Here is a 25,486-nt window from a genome sequence, read left to right on the forward strand (position 1 = left end):
GGTAAAGCACCTTAAGACCCTTCCATCTATGAAGAGTATTTGATTCTACCATATCTGGGTCTTGAGAAGAAGATTTTTGAAATTTTAGTCAATTTGACCCTTTTTGGCCCCGCCCCTCAGGCCCCGGGGGGCTTAGGACTAAACCGGCAACTATTTTTGTTGACCTTTGTCCATGGAAGGTCCCTGCAAAATTTCATTGAAATTGGTTCAGGGGTTTTGGAGTAGAAGTCGAAAATGTAAATAGTTTACGAACGGACGACGGACGACGGACGACGACGGACAAAAGGCGATCGCAATAGGTCACTTGAGACTTTGTCTCAGGTGACCTAAAAATGGAACAAAGAAACGGAGGACTCACAATAACTGTAGCCGGGTTGAACTGAAGACGTAAAAAGTGTAGCATATACATGCACGACACTGGAAGCCCACATCTAGCCGAGGAGAAAAATTCAGAAAAATGTATTTATACCTTCTCCTGGTGGGCTTGGGCTGTCCGTATCCTTACCGTGGTTATTGAGAGCGCGAGGCTCGGAATACTTCCTGCCTATATCGGCAAAGGAACGTATAAGGGGCAGGTGATATTTGCTGCCCCCATTTTCGTCGTGTTTGTGTTTTTTGTCGTAGAGATGCCTATGTCGTAGTAGGAGAATGTCCCGCACTTCTTCCTTGAGCGGCTCTTCCAACTGTTTCGAAGCCACCATGTTATCAAGGAAAACATCTACAAATTCAGATCATAAATAAGGCGAGGGTAAAGAATTATTAAGTATTGACCAGAAAATTGTAGACAAATACAGATTTCATTAATAAGGCACGGGTAAATAAAATATGAAGTATTGTCCTCAAAAATGTCTACAAAATTAATACAGATTACATCAATTAGACGAAAGAAAAACCCCATAAGGAAACCTAATAAGTTACTATTTATAGCAATATACCAAATATTTTTTCACAATTGTATTAACATTGTTTTGGACTGTGTATAATGGATCCTTACAATTCTAAATACTTTGTTTTCTTTGTACAAATCTTGTTAGTCCAGGCAATTTAGTTTATAAAGAAATTTTCAAACTGGTTTCAATGACTTCTGCACACGTCTGTTATATATTCCAAGTTTTTCAAGTGTATGTCCTTACCTACAACACATGGTAGTGAATCGGCCGCCATGTCCAATATCACCGTCCCCTGGAGAATGTTACACCGCAGTTCAAACAGGGAGTGTAGGGATAAAGTAGCCACGTGGGGTTTGGACCACCTCTCTCCTCCCTCCTCGACATCCTCCTCAAACTTCACCCATCTATAAAACACAAAATATAAACTTCACCCATCTATAAAACACAAAATATAAACTTCATTCATCTACAAAACATTAATTATAAACTTCAACCATCCATATAACACAAAATATAAACTTCACCCATCTATAAAAAACAAAATATAAACTTCACCCATCTATAAAACACAAAATATAAACTTCACCCATCTATAAAACACAAATTACAAACTTCATTCAACTACGTAACATTAATTATAAACTTCATTAAACTACGAAACTTTAATTATAAACTTCACACATTTACAATACACAGTTTATAAACTTTAACCATCTACAAAACACAAAATATAAACTTCATTCAACTACGAAACATTAATTATAAACTTCACACATTTACAAAACACAGTTTATAAACTTTAACCATCTACAAAACACAAAATATAAACTTCATTCAACTACGAAACATTAATTATAAACTTCACACATCTACAAAACACAGTTTATAAACTTCACCCATCTATAAAACACAAAATATAAACTTCATTCAACTACGAAACATTAATTATAAACTTCACACATTTACAAAACACAGTTTATAAACTTTAACCATCTACAAAACACAAAATATAAACTTCATTCAACTACGAAACATTAATTATAAACTTCACACATCTACAAAACACAGTTTATAAACTTCACCCATCTATAAAACACAAAATATAAACTTCATTCAACTACGAAACATTAATTATAAACTTCACACATTTACAAAACACAGTTTATAAACTTTACCCATCTATAAAACACAAAATATAAACTTCATTCAACTACGAAACATTAATTATAAACTTCACACATCTACAAAACACAGTTTATAAACTTCACCCATCTATAAAACACAAAATATAAACTTCATTCAAGTACGAAACATTGATTATAAACTTCACCCATCTATAAAACACAAAATATAAACTTCACCCATCTATAAAACACAAAATATAAACTTCATTAAAGTACGAAACATTGATTATAAACTTCACCCATCTACAAAACACAGATTATAAACTTTATCATTGAACAAAACACAAACTGTAAACATTAAGTACAATTTTTTGTGATAATTATATATTTTTTATCCAAACACAGTAATCTTGGAGGAAAAATTCAAGTTTCAAAATATTATGTAATGATATTTCTGGAAAAAAATAGCAATAAAATCCTACCAAATGTTGTCAAAGATACTTTAACCCAGGGGAGATAAGTCCTTAGATAAGGAATCGAACAGATACAGGACCTATTTTTATGGAAAAAAACAAAACTTCTATAGAGTGCTATAATACAAGGGAAATAATCCAATGTTACCGGGCTGTTTCTTTCCACTCCACGTCCCCACCGTCCTTATACAGAAGTTCGGCCATCTCACAGAACACGTCATGGGCCTTGTGTTCTTCATCTTCCTCCTCGCCAAGCAGGAACTGCACTCTTTGGGCGGGGGACGTGGCTGTTAATTTAGGAGTAGAATATCATTTTGGGATCGTCAAATAAAATGTTTAAATGAGGAATGGATTTATCATTTCAGGATCGCCAAATACAATATTTAAACCAGAAACAGTGTATTATATCAGGATCGCATAAATACAAAAATAAAATTTACCATTTCAGCATAATCAAGTACAATGTTGAAACAAAAAACAGAATACCATTTCAGGATCGTCAATAACAATGTTTGTATCGTCTCAAAGCAAAACAGGCAAGCTTTTTCATATTCAGAAATACCCAATTTCGTTAATTCTAAACATATTTATGGAATGTTTCTCGTTGAAGCAAACTTTTATATTTATTTAATAATACACTCCAGCCATAGCCGACACTATTGAATGTATATGTACAGTATACTGTTATTGCATTCTAATTCTGAACATTTATCAATTTCACATTTGAACTTAAATTGAACCATGCAATAAATAATCACAATCAGCTATTTACTACCCTGAAAAGGAAAATTCATATGCTGTAAAAAAAATATATCCCCACTTAATTTAGCTCAACTCAAGAGAAAGCAGTTGAAAAGACTGACTAAAGCTGAAGGCTGAAATCGACTTCTTATATAATGGACACCTAATTAACATGCAGCAAGATAGGGAACAACCTGAAACAGAATTTATCAACATAATGAATATCTATGTCTTTTTTTTTTTTTATTTGAAACTGAACAGTGAACAAGTTCAAATGTGATGTGCACAGCATAAAATCATCAAATAAACTGAACCCTGTATAATTTAGAAACCTGTATAAACCTGAGTTTTGTCTCGACTCTTCTGTAAATATAATAGAACATTGCTCATGGCAAAGTTACAACAGAATGTGTACCATGTCATTTATTGTTCATTTTGTAAATTCAAAATATAACTATGAAAATCAGTACAGGAATGCTAGATCCATAAGAAGAAAAAGAAATAAACAAAAAATTCCTCAAAGAATTGTTAAAATAAAAGCAACCGAGTCCAATCAGGCATATGTTATAAATTTACACTGGTATTTTTTAACAGATATAGTTGATGATCATTTAGTTAAGGTTAAATGATTACAACAAGATGATCAATTAAGATTTTACACCGATTCCCTTCTCTAATTATAAACCAAAGACCAGGACGATAAGATATGTGAACACTTCCTATCCTCACCTCAGGCCTGATTCCCAGATATAGTCTTCAATAAAAGATACAGATAATCCTAATGAAGATTTTGAGATACAATTTCAATTATGTGAGCATTTGTAATATCGATTACATGTAAGATATTTAAATGCCAGGACTATTCTGTCTCACTGACTCACTAGTGGTGATCTGTCTTCAGTCAAACATCCTCTGTTGTCATGACAGATTAAAGGGTAACACTGCATCAGTTTAATTATTGCACAGAAGAGTTCCGTTCCACTCATTGTTTTATACTTGGAGTTTTCTCCCTTTTATATACATAGAAGATGAAGCAACCAAAAGGAGCTTGCCTGGCATAGAGTAACTTCCCCTTGTCAGGTTATGTGAAAGTTAGTTTCCAATACAGGAGCCCATGGAGCTCCTCTACACTGGACTCAAAAATTAAACAATTCATTTATGTGTGTTTTAATGTTGATTGCTTTTTTTTTTATAGACTTTTGCTGCCTATAACTTGGACACTCATTTTGATGGCATGCTGTGCAGTTTTGATTCCCGGATTGCAAGATTTGTAAAGTGTAGGCTTTGAAAAGTAAACATCATGAATTTGACCGCTGTATTTCTTCCGTTGTCTTTTATATTCATATTTCAAGCATTCAAATTTAGAACAACTATAAATTATCGTCATCATATCTTAACAAGGTCTTACACACACCGTCAATCCAGGTCAATGTTCCAACAATGGCTAACGATTAATCAATAAAATTCTACTGATCCACTTGTGGCACAGTCAATACTGAAACTGTGACAGCGTGACCATTAATGGAACGTGACAAAATGGGAATGTCAAATGACGTCTATAATCACATCATTCTTAAGCTTCAGCATAACCCTGAGGCAGCAAACATATGGTTGTCCCCGATAACACTCAGAACGGCTCATGATCATCCTGCCTGGCGGTTCTAGCATTCCAGCATCTCAGAAACAGTCATCTCTGACAGCCACTGCTGGTCTCTCTGATAGGACCACCTCTCTGACAGGACCACCTCTTTGATAGGGTCACTTATCTGATATCTTCAACTCTAGCCTCTTAGAATGGGCAAATGCTAGACCAAATCAGGCAAAAAACTATCCTAAAAGCATTATTCTCACAGCCTCTCAGGTAAGGGGTAAATGGGAGAAGGGGTTGTCCTTTACTGGTGAGATACCATATTTCAAATCCTTCCTGATTTTTGAAACCCTTTCTCCCTATTGACCCATAATCTGACCTTTCACCTCTATGCCCCATTCCCCACCCAACACGCACAACCTGCTTCACCCAACTTTCTCCTCTCCTGTAGAATCTGGTGGCCATTGGTTTGAGTGTACTGACATCTATATTGTGCAGCTGTTAACTGAGATTACACCCATTCTAACATAGAGTCTTACATAGAAGAATGCAGGCATTCCAAGTTATAATACTGAATTCCATGTCAGTCTTTTCATAAAGTCAAAATCAATAAGCTACAGAACTTAAACGCTCAATGTTATATATCTTGTAACTGCACAAGCAAGCTAGGTCTTTAAATTCAAATGAAAATTGGTTTAAAATTGAATCAGTAAAATAACCTGATATTTCTATTACAATAAATTGAGAACCTGTAGGGCTGTTAACACGTTTATTACTTTATACAGAGAGTGAAATATGTGAAGACTTATTGTACTTAATTATCTCTATTTATGCTTTGCTTAAGGAGCCCTCCACATTTAAATATTCATAACCTTCAACTCTTAACTTCTCCCTTTAGGATCTATAACCCTCAACACTCTTATTCTCCATTTAAGGAGCTCCCCTTCCTTAAAGGACCAACATTGCTCAACCATATCTTATATTGTCCCTAGTAAAAGATCCATAGGCCTTAATACTTGAATTCTCAATTTAAGGAGCTACCCTTCCTTGAAGGATCAAATACCCTCAACACGAATATTCTCCATTTAAGGAACCCCTCAACATCCCTCAACCCTATCTTTTCCCTATAAGCAGCCAGCCCCCTCATTTAAGTTTCTACATATATTCTCCATTTAAGGAGCCCCCCTCCTTTAAGGACAAACATTCCTCAACTCTATCTTCTCCCTAACTTATAACCCTATTTAATATTTGACAAAATAAAGAGAAATAACTCTGTATGTAGAACAGTACACTTTGCCTTCCTAAGATACATAAAGAAGAAATGGCTTGGATGTTATGCTAAGGTCAATATATGACCTCAAAAATTCAATTAGGGGCCATGTAAGTTTGCCTACAGTGCGGGATAAGACCCTATTTCAGTATGTGACAATGTATGCGTTCCACATGCACCTTCTCAAGTACTTCATACATATACGTAGGTGAACTTGTGTTCCAGACAAAATATTGTTGACACATGGCCAGCCAGACAAAGCAACACGATAATTCGTCCTGTCATAGAGGGCCGTATAAAAACGGTTCAACCTAAGTGTGTTACTAGATGGAATGATATTCCTTGTTTTTTCTGTAATTGCTTTGGATGTGTGTAATGACAATGTCTGATATCTGTTTCCTGCCCAGAGTTAGTGACTTTCTATCCTGTTGGATGATCTGCGCTGTACATATCGGGGCCATAATCAATAGGAAAAGTTGTTGTCTATGGGGGAATGGCAGATTAGAAATATTTCTACATACATCAGGAGCCTCCCTGTGTGACATTTCACCCAGACTGCTCCGGTCCAACGCCTGCATGCCTGGTAGTATCTATCTGAGCCAGTTGTAAGCCGAGCCTCAAGCCTCTATTAATTAGTTTGTCTTATCGGGATGAGCCTAATGTAATCTGGTAATTCTGAGAGTTATGATTTGGAGAGACATCCATCATAAGTAATAAGATGTTGCTACAACTTGTCTCTGGTTACAAAACTTGTAAATCTTTCCCTTTCTTCCAAATATGAGGATTTACAAGGTCATCATAATATTTACAAGGTCATCATATAAGATTTACAAGCTTAAGGTCATCAGAGGATTTACAAGGTCATTCATCTCCATCTTAACAATATCAATTTACGATTCCCCTAATGGTCTAGTCAGAAAGTAACCTATATAAGTACTTGACAAGTTTTGATCTAGATACGGCAGAGTGAAAATAGAGAGCTTTAACTCTTTGCTACAACCGTTCTTGTGCTGTCTTAACCGATAAAAATTGTAAATGACCCATATAGGCAACAATAAGGTCAATGTTTGACAATCTTTTGACACAATGACCAACTTAATTATGAATATAAATTATGTTAGATTTGACAGCTATGACAGGGAGACTACTCTGGCTATACAAGTTCATTAGTGCATTACATATTTGATCTGTAGAGGAATGAGTGGTTGGAAGGCTACGTTTACACAGTGGCCATTTGGTAGATATCATAAATCAGATATTTTAGTGCTTTAAGTGGATAAATGCCATCGTGAGCGGCCTGGTATGACACCGATCCAAACTTGACAGCGTAGTTTTTATTCAGATTATCATTAAGCCAAATTAAATGTCCTGAATGACATTTTAAAACTTCAAAACCTAATATTTTTATGAAATTTTCGAAACAGCTGATTGAGCGTAAAACAGAGTTGAACTGAATGACTCGGCACAAACAGAGCCATTTAACACTTTAACTGATCATATCATTTCGTCTCAGTCATTCAACAAAAACATTAATTTAATGATATAATATTACATTATTATAGCTGTCATCTTTGTATTTAGCAGATACTTGGGTACCCAATTAGAAATAAGCTGTTTATGATTTTATTGGCTATCCTAGGTTTAAAGGTACTAAAATATAATTGTAACGTGTCATTATGCTGTGATAATTTTCGACTCCTGTGACAACGTGAACTGTATGCCAATAGATTTATATAAATCTGTGATAATTTTCGACTCCTGTGACAACGTGAACTGTACGCCAATAGATTTATATAAATCTGTGATAATTTTCGACTCCTGTGACAACGTGAACTGTACGCCAATAGATTTATATAAATCTGTGCTAATTTTCGACTCCTGTGACAACGTGAACTGTACGCCAAAAGATTTATATAAATCTGTGCTAATTGACCAGAAGAGATATAAGCTGTTTTACATGTTAATGCTTGTTTTATTCCATCATGTTATTTGTGATAAAGTTTGCCAGCTTTTTTACCTCAATAAACATTATATTATCATTATACTATTATTTTTCATTTAAAGATGCTCCAGCTGGCGGCCATGTTGATTTTCAGATTTAGGTCAAAATGAAACATAATTAGTTCATTTATACCAGAGGTTTGCCTAGAACGTTTCATGGAAATCATAGAATATAATATTAATTTTGTCTGACATGAACAGGTTTCCAGATTGATCAGGTTTTCATTAAGACAATTTCTGTACAATAATTGTAGAATATATCTGCAGGTTTACCTTTGAGCACTGGAATCATGTAGATCATACCTATTTATCGACATGTTGTAAAAACTCTATTAGTTTGTATGAATGTGTAAATACAAGAGTAGTTAATTTGATGGTGATATAACCACACATAAGACATTAACGTGTGGTAAACTTCTGTTTTAGAGAGAGGTATGGTAACAATCACCTGTAGCATAGCTGTATAAAGAAATACCAGCCGAGCAAATAAATAGCACTTGTTGATAAATAGAAACCAACAAAGCCTGGTATCATTAAGTATTGGTTGTTTTTGTGTGGCCTGCTAAACAAAGCCTGGTATCATTAAGTATTGGTTATTTTTGTGTGGCCTGCTAAACAAAGCTGACATAGGGATCAGTCCGTCAATGTTTATGTAATTCACATAAATGATTTCCGTGCGAAAACTCTTGAATGTGCTTACTCAGAAACCTGTCCAAGCAAGACATTTAGGTACAACAATAAAGCTTATATCTCCTTATAGAACCCTGTTTAACTTAGAAACCTGTATAAACCAGACATTTAGGTACGTCAACATACTTGCCAACTCTTCCTATTTAGGAGGGAGACTTCCTATTTAGGAGGGAGACTTCCTATCTAGGAGGGAGACTTCCTACTTCCTATCTAGGAGGGAGACTTCCTTTTTAGGAGGGAGACTTCCTATCTAGGAGGGAGACTTCCTATTTTGACCTCAAAATTGAACATTTTCAACCAGGGAATTTGCTAAACTATTCCTATTATCCACATTTTATTTATGCTTTTAATTCTGAGCAGGCACAATCATCCCCATGGACATTTCACATGGCAGATCTATGCACCAATATATTGTAATTTATATTAAAGAACCCTGTTGAACTTGGAACCTGTATAATATGGAACCCTTACATATATTACATCTTGCATACATATATTTTGTCAAAACAAAACATGTACTGCCAAGCTAAGGCACCTTAGTTTTTAGATTTTAATGCTACAGTGTATATATAGCAAGGCAAGGATTCAGAACGTCTGGCCTAGTTCTAGGACAGCAGTAGTCAGCACAGATATATAGCAGTACAGGAATTCCCAGCTAGCCTTCAAAGTTCCCAGATAACAGAATGTTTGTAAATGGATTGAGAATTAGCGGTTCAATGGGATTCCACAACTGTAGTTTTCATTGATACAAACATTTTACATTTCATCAAAAATCAATTTTAAGATTAACAGGAACTACTTTCAGCAACACTTGGACCACACACTCCCGTTTCTGCTTGGTGGAGTATCCATCTATGTTGATCTACTTAAGACATATCACAACATGTCCTCCTGTGTCTCTATTCTGAAAATGTCACCACTTAAAAAGGGACTGTGCGTCATTCAAACGTCACCATTTGATGTAGCCTCACCAACATAACTATGTCATGGATTTTGTTACTTGAATCGTCTGGAACTCCAAAGTTTATAACCCTGTACATCTGTTTGATAAGAAATGATGTGTACCTGCTCCATTGTCTCACATTCTGACCGAGACCTTGACACAAGAGAACATTATCTGTATCCCAGTTCTCATGGACTAGAGACCCAAACAATGACATATTGTATTATGATAAAGTTCAACATCATGATCAATAATCTTAGGAAGAGGGATCAGAGGTCCACATCTTCTGGGATAGAACATTACTTAATAACACTCTGACAAACTTAATCGCACAGGAAATCTTCCTGAGGGAATAGGGAATATATTAACCTTTAAATGTAAAAAAAAGTTTTCCAGATTTGGCTCTGTATTCCATAGCCTGGTGAATGTTATCGTTTTCTGATAAAAGTACATAATATAAAGCTCCCCTGATAAAAACCATGAACTTTTTGACAAGTTACTTTGGTTGAGTCAGGTCATCTCAAACTCAAGTAATACCATGTGTTATGTCTCTCAAAGGTATACTCTCCCAAAAACTTGATAAACAGAACTCAATTTATAATCTCCATCTTGCATCTGAACTTTTGTTACAACAGTATAGAACTGATTATAAATTACCTGGACCAAAAGGGAGACATATTAATAGTCCAGAGAGTCGCACGAAAAACATACCCCACAGTACCAGCAAGGGATATAACCAAGGTCTGAACAGTCAGAAGTTCAGGTAATTGGTGTTCTATTGTATATAATGCTTTAACATATAACATTTACAAAAACAAACCATTTTGAGGAAATATAGAGAATCATAATCATCTGTTATTTATTATTAACTTCTAGGGACAACAGTGACATGTTTCAGATACAGGTTAACTCATTCACCCCTGAAATTTCATAATGAACTATTCCACCCTTTGAATTGGAAGAGTTCAAATGTGTATTCAGGGGTGAATGAGCTAAGTTAAGGTTCTGTTGTTACACTGTTTTACTCCCGTACACAAATATCTTTTACTTAAATTTGACATGAATTGGATGATAATTAATTAGCAAATCACATGAAATGCACCTGTATGCATTTACATTTACACCAAGGTCTGATTCGGATAAATCTACAAGTCTTATAACTGTAAATATACATCATAGAAACAACCAGCTTAGGTTATCAGGAATTTGTACGCAGCTTAAGTGACGAACAATAAAATAATGGAATTGCAGGATCAGAATTTAAATTACAAATATAATAGTATGGAGTGTTATATAGTCGAACTGGATAAGATCCACACATTTACACGATATTCAGGAAAACGTGGGATAAAGAGAGATCTGGGTACATGTAGACGACCTGGAGCAGGGAGGAGAAGAATCCTTACAAGATTTACAAAATATATAGTGACAATCGTCAGGTAGGATGGACGATAGAATGGAGCACAATATTTACACCATCACAAAACATTTCCGCCATATACTACTAACATTTAATACATTAAATACATCACAATATTACACCCAAGTATCTATGATGATGATATTATTTTGCAGCAGGTCCAGATTTTCCCTAAATCCCGAATGCAGTGGACATTGACTTCTATTGGATCCCATTTTCGGTACCTGAGCTTTCAATCTATTTCCTTATTCTAAAACACAATCAACCGGAGTTCATGATTCACTGTACAGCATTCTCTGTTATATTTTAAAAAGCTTGTTACATCCTATTTTATATATGGACATGTCTGGAACTTGTTAGACATCAAAACATTTATTTCTGAAACTGAAATCAAAATACATATACATGTATCAGCAAATGACGATCGAAATGTCATAAATCTATTGGGAACTGGGATAAAAATAAGTGAAAAAATTCTTCAGAATTCCTAGTGAATCATGCTTTGTTCGATGTTGTTTAAATAATATCGAGATTTAAGCTTCACTGTACTTACAGCATCACAAAATGGCTACAAATACTATGTATATATCATTGTCAAACTGCAAACCAAAATCTAGTTGATATTATTCTGCAAAATATTTTATTTGGCTGTTATTTTCTCCATAAATTTTTTGTCTGGTAATATCACATTGGGGGTGAGGCTGGTCTAATAATATAATGATTAATCCAGCAATATAAACACACATGCTAAGGGAGATAACTCTCACTTCTAATATAAATAAAAAATCAAATAAATTCCCAAATGATTACCACTTATTTGCTGTTATTGTACAAATATTATGTTAATATATTGTCTGAATTTCTGTTAAAAAAGATTTGCAGTATGACAAATTCATTACAAAGGTATATAACTAATGAGATTACCTGTGATAAGCCCATGCTAGGTAATCACCCAATTAAAGTCATGATAGATTAATTATTAGAATCAATGTTTTGGAAACACTGACTGCATATTACTGGTTTAATAAAGGAATACATCAGTTCTTGATTTTATACCCTGTTTGTAAGGACTTTATCTCCCGGGCTTATCACAGGTAAAAATTGGGTAATAGCACCACAGAATGGTCAGTGAGGCCACAGTGGTACAGATACAGAAACAAAAAACTCCAACAATTACCTGTCTTAGACACATCAGTTTCCTCCTCAATGGCTGATAAAGTAGAATCAGTCAACACCTTTTAAATTTTATTTTCTTAACCATTTACTGATGATTCAATTTATCATGCCTAACATAAAAAAAATACTCAATGCCTAACTAAGTGAGATCACTTCTAAATGACTAACCAAGGGAGATCACTCTTCAATTACTAATCAAGGGAGATCACTCCTCAATTACGAATCAAGGGAGATCACTCCTCAATGACTAATAAAGGGAGATCACTCCTCAATTACTAATAAAGGGAGATCACTCATCAATGACTAATCAAGGGAGATCACTGTATATGTCATCTATATACTAAAATATGTTGTCACTTTCCCTTTTCATTGACATTTTAAAACCTTTTCAAACGTAAACGCTGTTCGCTGAAAATAAAAACATTCAGAGCCCAATACTGCATCCGGTTTTAGCAATTACCTTGTTACCAATCTATCATCCTTTGATGGGATATCATAAGGTCCATGTCAAGTATCATTGTTTTTCCAAGATAATTTGATACAATTAATTTATTTTTAAAGACATGACAGAACACCTTTTCTGAGAGATTAACATTCACTTTCATAAACAGTGCGCAGCTTATAATTATTTTGAATAAATCTTTTTGTGTGGCTTTAATTACACTGTAATTGAAAGATACTGTGGCTGGATTTAAGAGACTATTTGAGTTGGGAGTGGGGGATGATAATGATGTGGAGCCATGTCTAAAACCTGACTTCCATGGAATCTGGATGTGTCTATAGTTAACCCTACCTGACCAGTATATCTATTACCTGTAGACTTTTTACACCTGAACGTTTCAATGTATTCGTATGTGTCTATAGACAACCCTGCCTTGAGACCTGGCCAGTGTCTATATCTATTACCTGTAGACTTTTTACACCTGAACGTTTCAATGTAATTGTATGTATCTATAGTCAACCCTGCCTTGAGACCTGACCAGTGTCTATATCTATTACCTGTAGACTTTTTACACCTGAACGTTTCAATGTAATCGTATGTGTCTATAGTCAACCCTGCCTTGAGACCTGGCCAGTGTCTATATCTATTACCTGTAGACCTTTTACACCTCAACCTGCCTTGAGACCTGACCAGTGTCTATATCTATTACCTGTGGACTTTTTACACCTGAACGTTTCAATGTAATTGTATGTATCTATAGTCAACCCTGCCTTGAGACCTGACCAGTGTCTATATCTATTACCTGTAGACTTCTTACACCTGAACGTTTCAATGTAATCGTATGTGTCTATAGTCAAACCTGCCTTGAGACCTGGCCAGTGTCTATATCTATTCCCTGTAGACTTTTTACACCTGAACGTTTCAATGTAATTGTATGTATCTATAGTCAACCCTGCCTTGAGACCTGACCAGTGTCTATTTCTATTACCTGTAGACTTTTTACACCTGAACGTTTAAATGTAAGCGTATGTGTCTATAGTCAACACTGCCTTGAGACCTGGCCAGTGTCTATATCTATTACCCGTAGACCTTTTACACCTCAACCTGCCTTGAGACCTGACCAGTGTCTATATCTATTACCTGTGGACTTTTTACACCTGAACGTTTCAATGTAATCGCATGTGTCTATAGTCAACCCTGCCTTGAGACCTAACCAGTGTCTATTTCTATTACCTGTAGACTTTTTACACCTGAACGTTTAAATGTAAGCGTATGTGTCTATAGTCAACACTGCCTTGAGACCTGGCCAGTGTCTATATCTATTACCCGTAGACCTTTTACACCTCAACCTGCCTTGAGACCTGACCAGTGTCTATATCTATTACCTGTAGACTTTTTACACCTGAACGTTTCACTGTAATCGTATGTGTCTATAGTCAACCCTGCCTTGAGACCTGACCAGTGCCTCTATCTATTACCTGAAGACTTTTTACACCTGAACGTTTCAATATATTCGGATGAGTCTATGATCCCCTTAGTAATGTAAGAGCTCTGTGTATTAGGAGGCAATTATCTATATAGCTGGGTCTCTAAAAGACAGGTGCTATCCTACTCTGAGCAGGTTCTGATTCATCTAGTCGTAGGATTTGTGTGAGGTTTGAGTGTGATGTAGTATATGCTTAGTCTCTGCAAGGCAAGTTTTGCTATATATACATGTATTCCCACGAGGTTGCATTGATTCAATTCATTTTAACTGCATGTGTGGTTTGAGTATGAGTCAATAATTCCCCTCTCTAAAAGGCAGGTTCTAAGTTATTTTGACAGGGTTTTGATTTCTCGAGTCATATGATCTCTGTGTGTGGGTTTGGAGTATGAAACATCAAGCTGGTTCTCTTAAAAATACAAGCTCTACCCTATTTGGATGTAGTTTAGGTCCCTGAAGTCATAAAAGTGTGTGAGATTGTACCAGTAGTGGTCACCAACATCGCCAGTGATATATATTGATCGACCAACACTATTGACAAGGAAATCATAAAGGTCACTTGTCACTACAGCCTACATCATTACTCCAATGATACAGATCAAGGCTCATTGTCAGGACAAGTCCAGCAACAAGAATTAGGTCAGACAGTATTCCTAACACAGCTTAGGCTCCCGTAACTGGTCAACTCTCAGTTGTAAATGGACTTTTACCAGTCCCTGTGACCTTACCGCTGGTGCTAATTGGTCAACTCTCAGTTGTTAATGGACTTTTACCAGTCCCTGTGACCTTACCGCTGGTGTTAATTGGTCAACTCTCAGTTGTTAATGGACTTTTACCAGTCCCTGTGACCTTACTGCTGGTGCTAATTGGTCAGAGAGATGCTCTAGCTTCATTCAGGCTACTCTTACCAGCACTTTGACTTTTAAGCATGGGCAGAAATTGATCAAGGAGATGCTCAATTTTTATTCAGTAACTTGTATTGGCTCAGGCTGTGAGTGACCTTCATGTGGGTAATAACTGGTCAGAGACATTCCAGTTTCATTCAGGAAATATTCCCTCCCACCTCTGACCTTAAAGTATGGGTGAAAGTCAAAGAAACGTTCAAGTTTCTTTCAGGAAACTTTTGCAAGGGCTACTTTGACATCTAAACTAAAATGTATGAGTTCCATCTCTGCTATGATGAAAAATTGGTTGAGGGAAACTCTATTACTTTGGTTCACAAATTTTCTGTAAGTATTTCTGCATGAAATCATTATTATAGTTGGAAACTTTCCTAAAATTCAGTAGTGCTTTCCTATGGGAAAGTATTTTAAGCAAAGGAATCTCCCTGTGTTAAGGACCATTTCTGAAACTGGGGCCAGGCTACATTGATCTTCTATCTTATTTGAGGATAAATTAGTCATGTGACCTTCGACCTCCTATCCTAGCTATCGGGGAGGGGATCTTTGTTAATTAGCAATATGAGGTCAACACTATAAAATAAAACACTCTAGCCTTGTAAACAAATTTTCCCAAACTATTTCTGATTGAACAATTGATGACAAAATTCAATTGTTTGTTGCTTTTTATTATCAAAAAAATTAATTCAATTTAAAAACTAATTCATCTAGAAGCTGCAAATTAACACTTCTGTTAATTCCGTGTTTATGGCACTGATGTTATAGTTACTATTTTTAGATACAGTTTGGTTTGGTTTGGTTTAGTATTGTTTAACGTCCCATCAACAGCTATGGTCATTTATTGATACAGAATGCTACCGTGATGTAGGTATGCCGAGAATTCCCATACATATTTTAAGACAGGTCTCGAACTGCTAACGAAATTACCCACGGATACTGTATTGTGTGGGGTGGGACTATAAAACCCCCACCACCAAGTCATGAATAACTTAACAAGGGTACACTTCACACCCAATCCAGCAACATCTATGCTAACTAGGCATTCATGAACTGATAAATGCATATCAGGCCTCCCTGCAAATGAAATACTTGTAATACATAATGTGAAAAGTTGTAAAGCAATAACTGATTCCTTGTAGTGGCCCACTGTACAGGAGATGATCACACATACTGTAAATGAATCAAGTGTCATTAGATTTATCTTATATACATTATGTATGTAATTTTGTTCTTCCAATGACGTATATACTTGCATGAAAACAAACATCTTGCCAAATACAAGTTTACCACAATACATTGCAAGTGAATCCAGAAAAAACAGTGACAAACGAATTAACTCGAGATTATTTGTCCTTTACTGCAAAATCATTCATGAAAAAACCTACAAATTTAATGATAAGAAACTGAAATTAAAAAATATATATATATGGATAAAAAAAGATTAATACCGTAAATTATAAAGAGTTTTGATATAAGTTTAAATCTATATGGTTTAATTAGTTTAGACTGTGAACAGAAATAACTTTTAAACATTTTGTAGAATGTAGAAACCTAATGTTTTCTATTTGTCAGTTTGGGTCAGCCACTGACAGGATACAGTCGACACCTGCACCAAGAAACCATGAACTATCATATACCGCAGAAATTAACACGTCATTCCACAACCTCAGGAGTAACAGAAAAGTTCAGTGTCACACTCGCACATTTCGGAAGGAGAAAAGAATAAAAGAAAAGTCAAGGCCATACACGACAAAACATACCGTCCAGATCGCCATATTGGCTGAACTGGCTGATTTGGCTGCCTCGCCGAATATCATTGCCAGGGGGCATCAGGAAATTACCTGAACGTAAAATGCAAATCAAACATCGATTTAAAAAAAAAATGTTGGGTTGGAAAGGAGAGGATCTTCAATATTGGTTGTCACAGAAAAACCAGAAACGAGGATTTTGTTTTCACATCTGATCTGACCTACCGTCCATTTCACCGTAAATGCCACATTGGCTAACCTGGCTAACCTGGCTTGCTCTGCGGTTATCAAGCGCAAAGGGCATCAAAAAGTCATCTGACGACAAAACACAAAATATTACTACCCTCCATCATTATCTTAACACAATTCTCATAGGATTTTTACCAGCAAATACCTACCTTTCAGTACTAAAATTAGAGTAATTTACTGTATACCAGATAACTTTCCCCCAGTTAAATATGTTCGCCTTTTGGCCGTGAAATCCATGTTTGTCCGTTGCTAATTCACCTTCAATTGTAATTGCTATATCTATTGTATGTTGTGTACCAATATAATATATTCTCTGTAAATAAGATCACTTCCTTACATAGCACAGGGCGAAAAAGGTGAAAGATAAAACGGTGGCAAAAAATTCCCAGTCTACAGTATTTAAAAGTAAGTAATTCTCTGCCTGAAAACTACTGGTAACTAAGATGTTAAATATATTAACACCAGCAAATTTTGTACATACAGTAATGTCCCAATAATTTTTTATTTTATTTTGCTTGAATATAACTCTAGATGGACTTGGCTAGGTAACTACTGGTGATCAATTAGCTTTATTCAGGTTAGAGCACCCATATTGTCATCAGATGTCTAGGGTTTAAATCCCAGTCTGCGGCCTTGTTGTAACTTTTACATAAAAAAATTAGAAGGTATGGGATCCCTTTCAGGAATAGTGTAGTAAAGCTTTTGTCAAGCCCCTAAAAAGTTTCACATTTATTTTTGTTAACTTTCTGTTTTTTTAGTATTCCCTGTACATTTATCTCATCTCTCCAACACAATCGAATGATATGAAAAAAGTGTTCATTATAGCTTTTTTTTGAAAAAATTGGGAGGTTCTGCAATGCAGCCAATTTGGTTGTACACAGATGCTCACTGAGGTTCAATACACTGTTGACTTTTAAAGGGGATTTTTTTTCATTGATCTTTTTTGATACAAATAAATAATTTAGAACATTTTTTCAGCAGGACAGATATCTCAAATTAAAGTTTACAAAAAATAGAAGTAATTCATTCTAAGCTGACTGCCCTGTATACAAAAACTTGAATTTGCTATCTATGATTTGGAAAGGAATAAAAAGTAGTGTAACATTTGACCCTTTGTATCTTGTCTGGAGATAATTCCTAATCTTAACCTTTACACCAGACAGGATATTGTTCTAGTCAGGGAAAACATGTGAAAGAGAAATTGACTGAGCAGGAGTGGCCATCTAGTTGTACTGGAACAGGTGTGTCTCGTGTCACCATGTCAATAGGGCGACAGATAACATTCTCTCCTCGACCTAAATATCTGGGATGGTTTAGTCGTTAAACCAAATATTCAAAATGTGATATTTTGAAAAGTATTTGAAATTTAACAAATATTTCTGTGTTTCCTGTACATGTGTTTAATTTGAATCCTTACACATGTAGCTAGAATTAGTACAGAATTTCGATCTACATGTATTTAGAGATTTACAAGATAAAACTTTTATGCTAATTTCTCACGAAGACGATCATGCTTCCAACAAGTGGACCTTAGCTTACAGTTTATTGTATCAAAGACACTGGTCAAAGTTCTAAATATAAACTGACTCTCACAGCGCTCCCAATAACATTTGAAGTTGAAGGTATTATGTATAAATTATGCTATAAACTTTATAGCATATTTGTCAACAAATCTTTATCACATTAATAAAATTATGTGATGCGATTTCAGTTGTACATTGTAAGGTGGTAAAATTTAACAAACTAACGGCTTCAAATTAAAGACTTGTGATTTTTACATCTAAAGATTTCTAGACTGCAGAAATTATTCCTGATTTCCAAGTTTTTCTAGGTTGTAACATTGTATTTTTTTCATATTAACATTAAGAAAATAAAATCAGATTTCTTAAACTATTAAGCTCTAGCAAGGCTGGGCTAAAATGATTCAAGTGGTCAAAAGTTTTCTTGTGGATAAGTGATTAATTCTTGAATTTAAGAAATCAAAATATTAATCACGATTGAAAGAAGTATATATAGAAGCTGGGTTGATCATCATAGGACATTTCATTAACTCATTCCCCCCTGAAATTTCATAATGAACTATTCCAACCTTTGAATTGGAAGAGTTCAAATGTGTTTTCAGGGATGAATGAGTTAAATCACCATACTGATGATTATTTCACAAAGCATTTAACTGGATTGTTATTAGTTGTGAAAGATATATACATTTTCATGTCTATCATTGTAAGTCAGCAAGCTCTTTGGGTCACGGCTGAGGGCAAAATTTCCCTTTGCAGTTAATATTAACAGCATTCACTCAACACTGATAATGTTTTTGTATTAACAGGTAGAATATCAATTACAGTATTTCTGTACAAATCTTTACAAATTATCCTAATTGGTGTGAAAACAGTTGTGTACAGTGATTGAGATGTAGCATATACATTTTTATCACTCAATTCCCCTAATTACCTACATTACATGAACACATACATGTTAATGGGTACATACACCTACAGCAGAAGGGGGGGGGGGGGGGGGGGCAGCTACATCTAAACACTTAAATTAACAAACAAACCTGTCCAACATATTATACTGTTCATGCCATGAGTGTTTCATATGTGTAACCCTAGAATTGCTACCCTGGATTAAATGTTCCTGGCTCGGCAGGACTGGAAGAAGCAATTGAATTAATGTGACCCTACAAATGGACACTTTTATATTATCATATGATAAATGTACTTTGTGCTTAGAAATTTACATAGCGTAGTCTGTGACCCTTAGTGAAAAGTTCTAACCTAGCACACTTATTGATTGTATAGGTTCAGTCAAAGGTGTGCGTCTTACATTAATTCATCTGTCAAAAGTGCATAACAATTTACACACAGTGCACTGCCTTACAATAATTATTGTGACCCTAATTAAAAAGTTCTTAAACAATATACTTCACAACTTACAGATAGTGCAGCCTTACAATTGTGACCCTAATTAAAAAGTTCCTAAACAGTACTTATCAAATGTGCATCACGATTTACACACAGTGCAGTCATAGCACCGTGATCCCAAGTTTCTCAATAAACAGTAAATACTTATCAAAATGTGCATGACAAATTTAACACACAAACACTGGTGCAGTCTGACCATGGTGACCCTAGTTTAGCAGTTCCTGGTTTCAGTTCAGGGTATAAATGTCTATATATACTAACAAGCAACCCATTGTAAATACGGATTTATGTCACCAAGCCCAATTGACTGTAACCTCGTAAATGTTTGAAAACACAATTTATGTAACACTATCAATAAGCACCAGCTACAGTGCACTACAGGATACCTACCATCAGACGGGGCAGACGTGGTATGGGACCGATCCGAGTTGGAGCCATCACGCTTGTGGTGGCGACGATGTTTGTGTCTGTGACGATTCTGTTTGGGTAGGTGTAGCCCTATATACACCTTGTCTTGTGACCTGTGGTCTATATGGCAACAAAAAACAAAACAATGAATATCATGTCAAGTCAATAATGTCATTCTTTCACCTAGATCATAACTATATAGCTAAGATTTGGATCTCCTTTACTAGTAGGATTACTTTTCCCTTTTTAGAGTTATCTCCCTTTGAAATACCAACATAATTACTTTTCCTTTTTAGAGTTACCTCCCATTGAAATAATAACAGGATTATTTTAGTGTATAGTGAAGAAAACTTATGCCATGTACTGACGTTCACGGTTTATGAAGTGACAGAGAAGTCACCATTATTAGTTAAGTAAGGATTCGTACAAATTATTATACTTTTTTAAAGTCTTAACATTTAGACATCTCGTTATGACATAAAGCTACTTATGAAAACAGATAGAGTTACCTACCTTTGATATCAGCATCACTGGGTATATTGGTGGCCACAAATGACCCCAAATCCTTAATTGGCATTGTGCCATGTTGTGCATCCATGGTGACGGATTAAACACTTTTTGTTTTAAATTTAATTCTCTTTTAGATCTCACAAATATTTCAGAATAATTCCTGGGATGAAGTATGGGTTCTCCTCAACTGAAATATTCTTTGTAGAAAACAGTTTCTGGTTCACTTTCTTCCGATCTGTCTTCAGTACTTGTAACCATGGTAACTGTTAATGTTTCGTCAACCTGCAAGGTAAAACAGAAAGTTAGATATATATTTTTGTGTTATTTGTGATGAGCGAATATGAGATCAAGAATTCAAAGGTCTCATGAAGAACTTTTTGGTCCTTTCATATCTTTCATTCCTCAAAAATATATTGCTCAAAGTAAAATTGAGGAAGCAAGTATTCTTGAATATCATGTGATTTGTGATGTGAAAAATAAAGTCAGCAAAGTTGAATAAGATATTTGATGGAAAACACTTCACCTTAAACCCCAGCATGTACAGATGTCATGTTAGTTTAGCCAGCAGTAACTCTGGGCCATACATACCAATATGTATCGATGTCATGTTGGTTTAGCGAGCACTAACTCTGGGCCACACAGAGTTAGTGCTAGCTAAACCAACATGTCATCTAAGTATGTATATGTTGGTTTAGCTAGCACTACCTCTGGGCCACACAGACCAATACAAATACATACTTAGATGTCATGTCAGTTTAGCCAGCAGTAACTATGGGCCATACATACCAATATGTATCGATGTCATGTTGGTTTAGCTAGGACTAACTCTGGGCCACACAGAGTTAGTGCTAGCTAAACCAACATGACATCTATACATATTGGTCTGTATGGCCCAGCAGTAAAACTCTGGGCCATACAGACCAATACATATACATACTTAGATGTCATGTTGGTTTAGCTAGCACTAACTCTGGGCCACACAGACCAATACATATACATACTTAGATGTCAAGTTAGTTTAGACAGAAGTAAATCTGGGCCATACAGACCAATATGTATAGAAGTCATGTTAGTTTAGCCAGCAGTAAAACTCTGGGCCATACAGAACAATATGTATAGAAGTCATGTTAGTTTAGCCAGCAGTAAAACTCTGGGTCATACAGACCAATACATATACATACTTAGATGTCATGTTAGTTTAGCCAGAAGTAAATCTGGGCCATACAGACCAATATGTATAGATGTCATGTTAGTTTAGCCAGTCCACACATCCATCTGACAAAATGGCTATAATCACATACACGTGTATACTGTTACCCTATCCACACCTCAGGACAATTGATAAGGTGGTTATTATACCATCCCTCCTACACCATCTGACTCACTTCCTTTAGTACCCCCTCCCTCCCCCTCCCCTTACCGGTGTGTCACACACATGGCCTCCCCTCCCCACCCCCACTGTTTTAGTTTATGTAACACACATGGCCCTGAGAGTGTCAGGGCATAACCCTTATCAACTCACTTTTTTCTGATGTATTCTATTTTTTAAAATGATGAACAAGAAATTATTTTTCTTTTACCAAACATCTGGAACAGCAAATTGTATACCCCTTCTCAGCTTAATTAAGTAATTAAAAAAAAAATCAAATTGAATGTCTTGTTTTTTTTATTGCTTACAGTTATGAAATACAATATAAAAGCACTATTTTCCATTGGTTTAAAAACCCTTCTAGAATTGTGAATTATATTTCCATGAGGTATAGACAATAATACAAGTACATAATGTAACAAGTTAAGCTGAGTATGCTTCAGAAAGATCAGTCAGTGGTTCTACATCAACTTCTATATGGCTTCTGTACCAGCATGCACTGCTACAGGGTGTTTCTATGGGGCTTCTGTACGTATATCAGCATGCACTGCTACAGGGTGTTTCTATGGGGCTTCAGCAACACCCTCCTCCTCCTGTATTTTTATACCATATTATTTTCATAAGAAAATGTCTAATGTTATCGGGAACCCCCACTTACCTGTCAATCACAGGAAAACATAGCAAGCTATTTCTGCTATAGGTACAATAGAGTTAACAGCAAGTAAATAATATTACAAATTTTCCAATTTATTTGATTTTTTGAAGACAAATAATAAAATATATTCAAATGAAGATATCCATTTAAACACACAAGGCAATTATATTCTTACATTCCTAACTTTTAGCAAGACCACTCTCTCCTTGATTTCAATCAATGTTTTATGAAGCAAGAACTGAATTGAGCATACATTTCAGTATACTAATTAAATTATATTGGTTATTAATTTGTTGTGCATGAGGTATTTTTTTCTAGCTTTTTTCTAGGTTTAGAGAACAATGGTAGAAGAAACGTTCTTCATTCTTAAGTGTTATAAAGTGTACCGTAAGCTAAGCTACAATGTGTTAGGATTTATAAAGTAAGGCTGTTAGGTAAGCACAGATGTCCAATAATTAATAACATGCTCATGTACTATTACATAACTGTACTTATAGACTGGGTATAAATATCTCAGACATTTTCTCTTCCACTACAATTATATTGTATCTCCCTCTAAGTCTAGTCCCTACCATCCCTTTCTCACCCTTCAAAATCATTCAATCAGCTACATTTCAGCCATCACCTTCTCACCCTTCAAAATCATTCAATCAGCTACATTTCAGCCATCGCCTTCTCACCCTTCAAAATCATTCAGTCAGCTATATTTCAGCCATCTCTTTCTCACCCTTCAAAATCATTCAATCAGCTACATTTCAACCATCGCCTTCTCACCCTTCAAAATCATTCAACCAGCTATATTTCAACCATCGCCTTCTCACCCTTCAAAATCATTCAATCAGCTTCATTTCAACCCTCTCCATTTCACCCTTTTAAAATCTTTATCATGGAAATCAAAGTTTTTAATACATTTTTCATACAAAATGATATAGGAAGTTCAGTTTGTTTGCTTTATCTTTCTAATCCAATTCTCTCAGCCTATAAAAAAAATTAAAATTAAAAACTTTTTTACTGATACAATTTTTATACATAAAAATAATATTACAAATTTACTTTTTTTCCATGTTACACTTTATTTCTGTTTCAAAACTTTAGGTTTTTGGTAAGATTTTATGGTATAAAAGTTATATTATCCTTATATGCAATTTTTTAATGAATATCTTGTTTACATTTTGCCTGACCTTTGCTGAAGATTTCCTGTCCTTCATTTCAACCTAGTATTAATCCTGACATCAATCTCACTAAACAAATACCCATCTACATTGACGATGACATCTTCTGTAAACTTCGACCATGCTCTGATCAACTTAACCTATATCCGTAGGAAAACTGGGATAGGTTTGTCATCATGTGTTGGTCATGGTCATGATCAGTCTGCCTGGACAAAGTAGGACATCCTGGTCAGACTTATACCCCTAAATGATCCCCAGTCAGATTTACTCCCCCCCCCCCCCTATTTTATAAACAGTAACCTGGCATCAGAATCATATGTATTCTGTTAGTAGAATGTTATGATCTTGAGCTTTCACATATAACTGGCAAACTAACAGGTCAGCAAGGGCCCTTACATGTGTCTGACTGTATCTCTGTATCCCCTACAGTCTATATTTAGTAACAGTGACCGTGGCCTTGACCTGATATTTTTTTAACTTCTATTACACATCTACATGTCACAGTGTATCACCATGTCAAATTTCAGAAAGATTCGCCATTCCCGATTCCAAGATAATCTAGAGAAAAGAAAGTGCCGACAGACATTTACCATGATTACTATAGGGCAACTGCATCTCTGATGTATGGCCCCTAACTAGCAGGAATATGATGGTAACACATTCACCGGGACAATAATGTAACACTTTTGAATATGCACAAAAAATATGAATATTGCTAAAGTAAGACTGTTCACAATATCAAGTATAGGGCTAAACCAACTCTATTAAATAACTCTCAAGACGGGGAAAAATATAAAACAAATAAACAGCTAGAACATCTATTGAAGTCATGGATTAGACTTTATCTCAAGCAATGTGGCAGTGTCTATGGAAAAGCACAGCAGGAAAATCCTCCTGATAATCTCATAAACAGACAATGGTTGTTACAGATTAGTAATATAAGCCTGCTGTACTGTTCTTTATGTCTATATAAGAATCCTCCAGGTGAATGTATCATAGCTGAGTGTGCAATGTATATTCCCTGCTCTTCTTAATCACTGTTCTTCCTGGTGTTAATGGAGTCAAACATTTAAATTGCTCCTCATAAACCAAAAATAGCAGTTTTCCACCACATGGAGGCAGAGAAATCCTCATGCTGACCTCATCAACAGGTAATGACTGTTCCAGTCAAATCCCTTCCCAGCTATATATACCAAGCACTGTATGCTATATATAAAGTCTCTGCTTACCTATTAATTGGCCATCTTTGCTAGCATCGGATCAGATTAGTCATTGATTAGTCCAGACTCTGATATAGTCAATAGTTGTACA

At 35.4% G+C, this 25,486-nt stretch overlaps 1 protein-coding gene across 11 annotated transcripts in view; it reads right to left on the reverse strand.

The window, feature by feature from the left end:
• LOC110456852 (electroneutral sodium bicarbonate exchanger 1-like) overlaps nucleotides 1-25,486 on the reverse strand; it is a 112,261-nt gene that overhangs the window by 38,386 nt on the left and 48,389 nt on the right. For 9 of the 11 annotated variants that reach the window (XM_021507860.1, XM_021507861.1, XM_021507863.1 and 6 more), the window contains 5 exons: nucleotides 20,983-21,261; nucleotides 20,452-20,589; nucleotides 2,636-2,774; nucleotides 1,134-1,294; nucleotides 470-718 (listed from right to left, as the gene is read on the reverse strand). In XM_021507860.1, the coding sequence (XP_021363535.1) occupies nucleotides 470-718; nucleotides 1,134-1,294; nucleotides 2,636-2,774; nucleotides 20,452-20,589; nucleotides 20,983-21,067 (772 nt within the window). In that variant the 5' untranslated portion in view covers nucleotides 21,068-21,261. The remainder of the gene's footprint in view (nucleotides 1-469; nucleotides 719-1,133; nucleotides 1,295-2,635; nucleotides 2,775-20,451; nucleotides 20,590-20,982; nucleotides 21,262-25,486) is intronic. The other 2 variants (XM_021507869.1, XM_021507866.1) reach the window with 1 other exon arrangement.

Source organism: Mizuhopecten yessoensis, unplaced genomic scaffold (genome assembly GCF_002113885.1).
Source record: "Mizuhopecten yessoensis strain PY_sf001 unplaced genomic scaffold, ASM211388v2 scaffold8931, whole genome shotgun sequence".
Classification (NCBI taxonomy): Eukaryota; Metazoa; Mollusca; class Bivalvia; order Pectinida; family Pectinidae; genus Mizuhopecten; species Mizuhopecten yessoensis.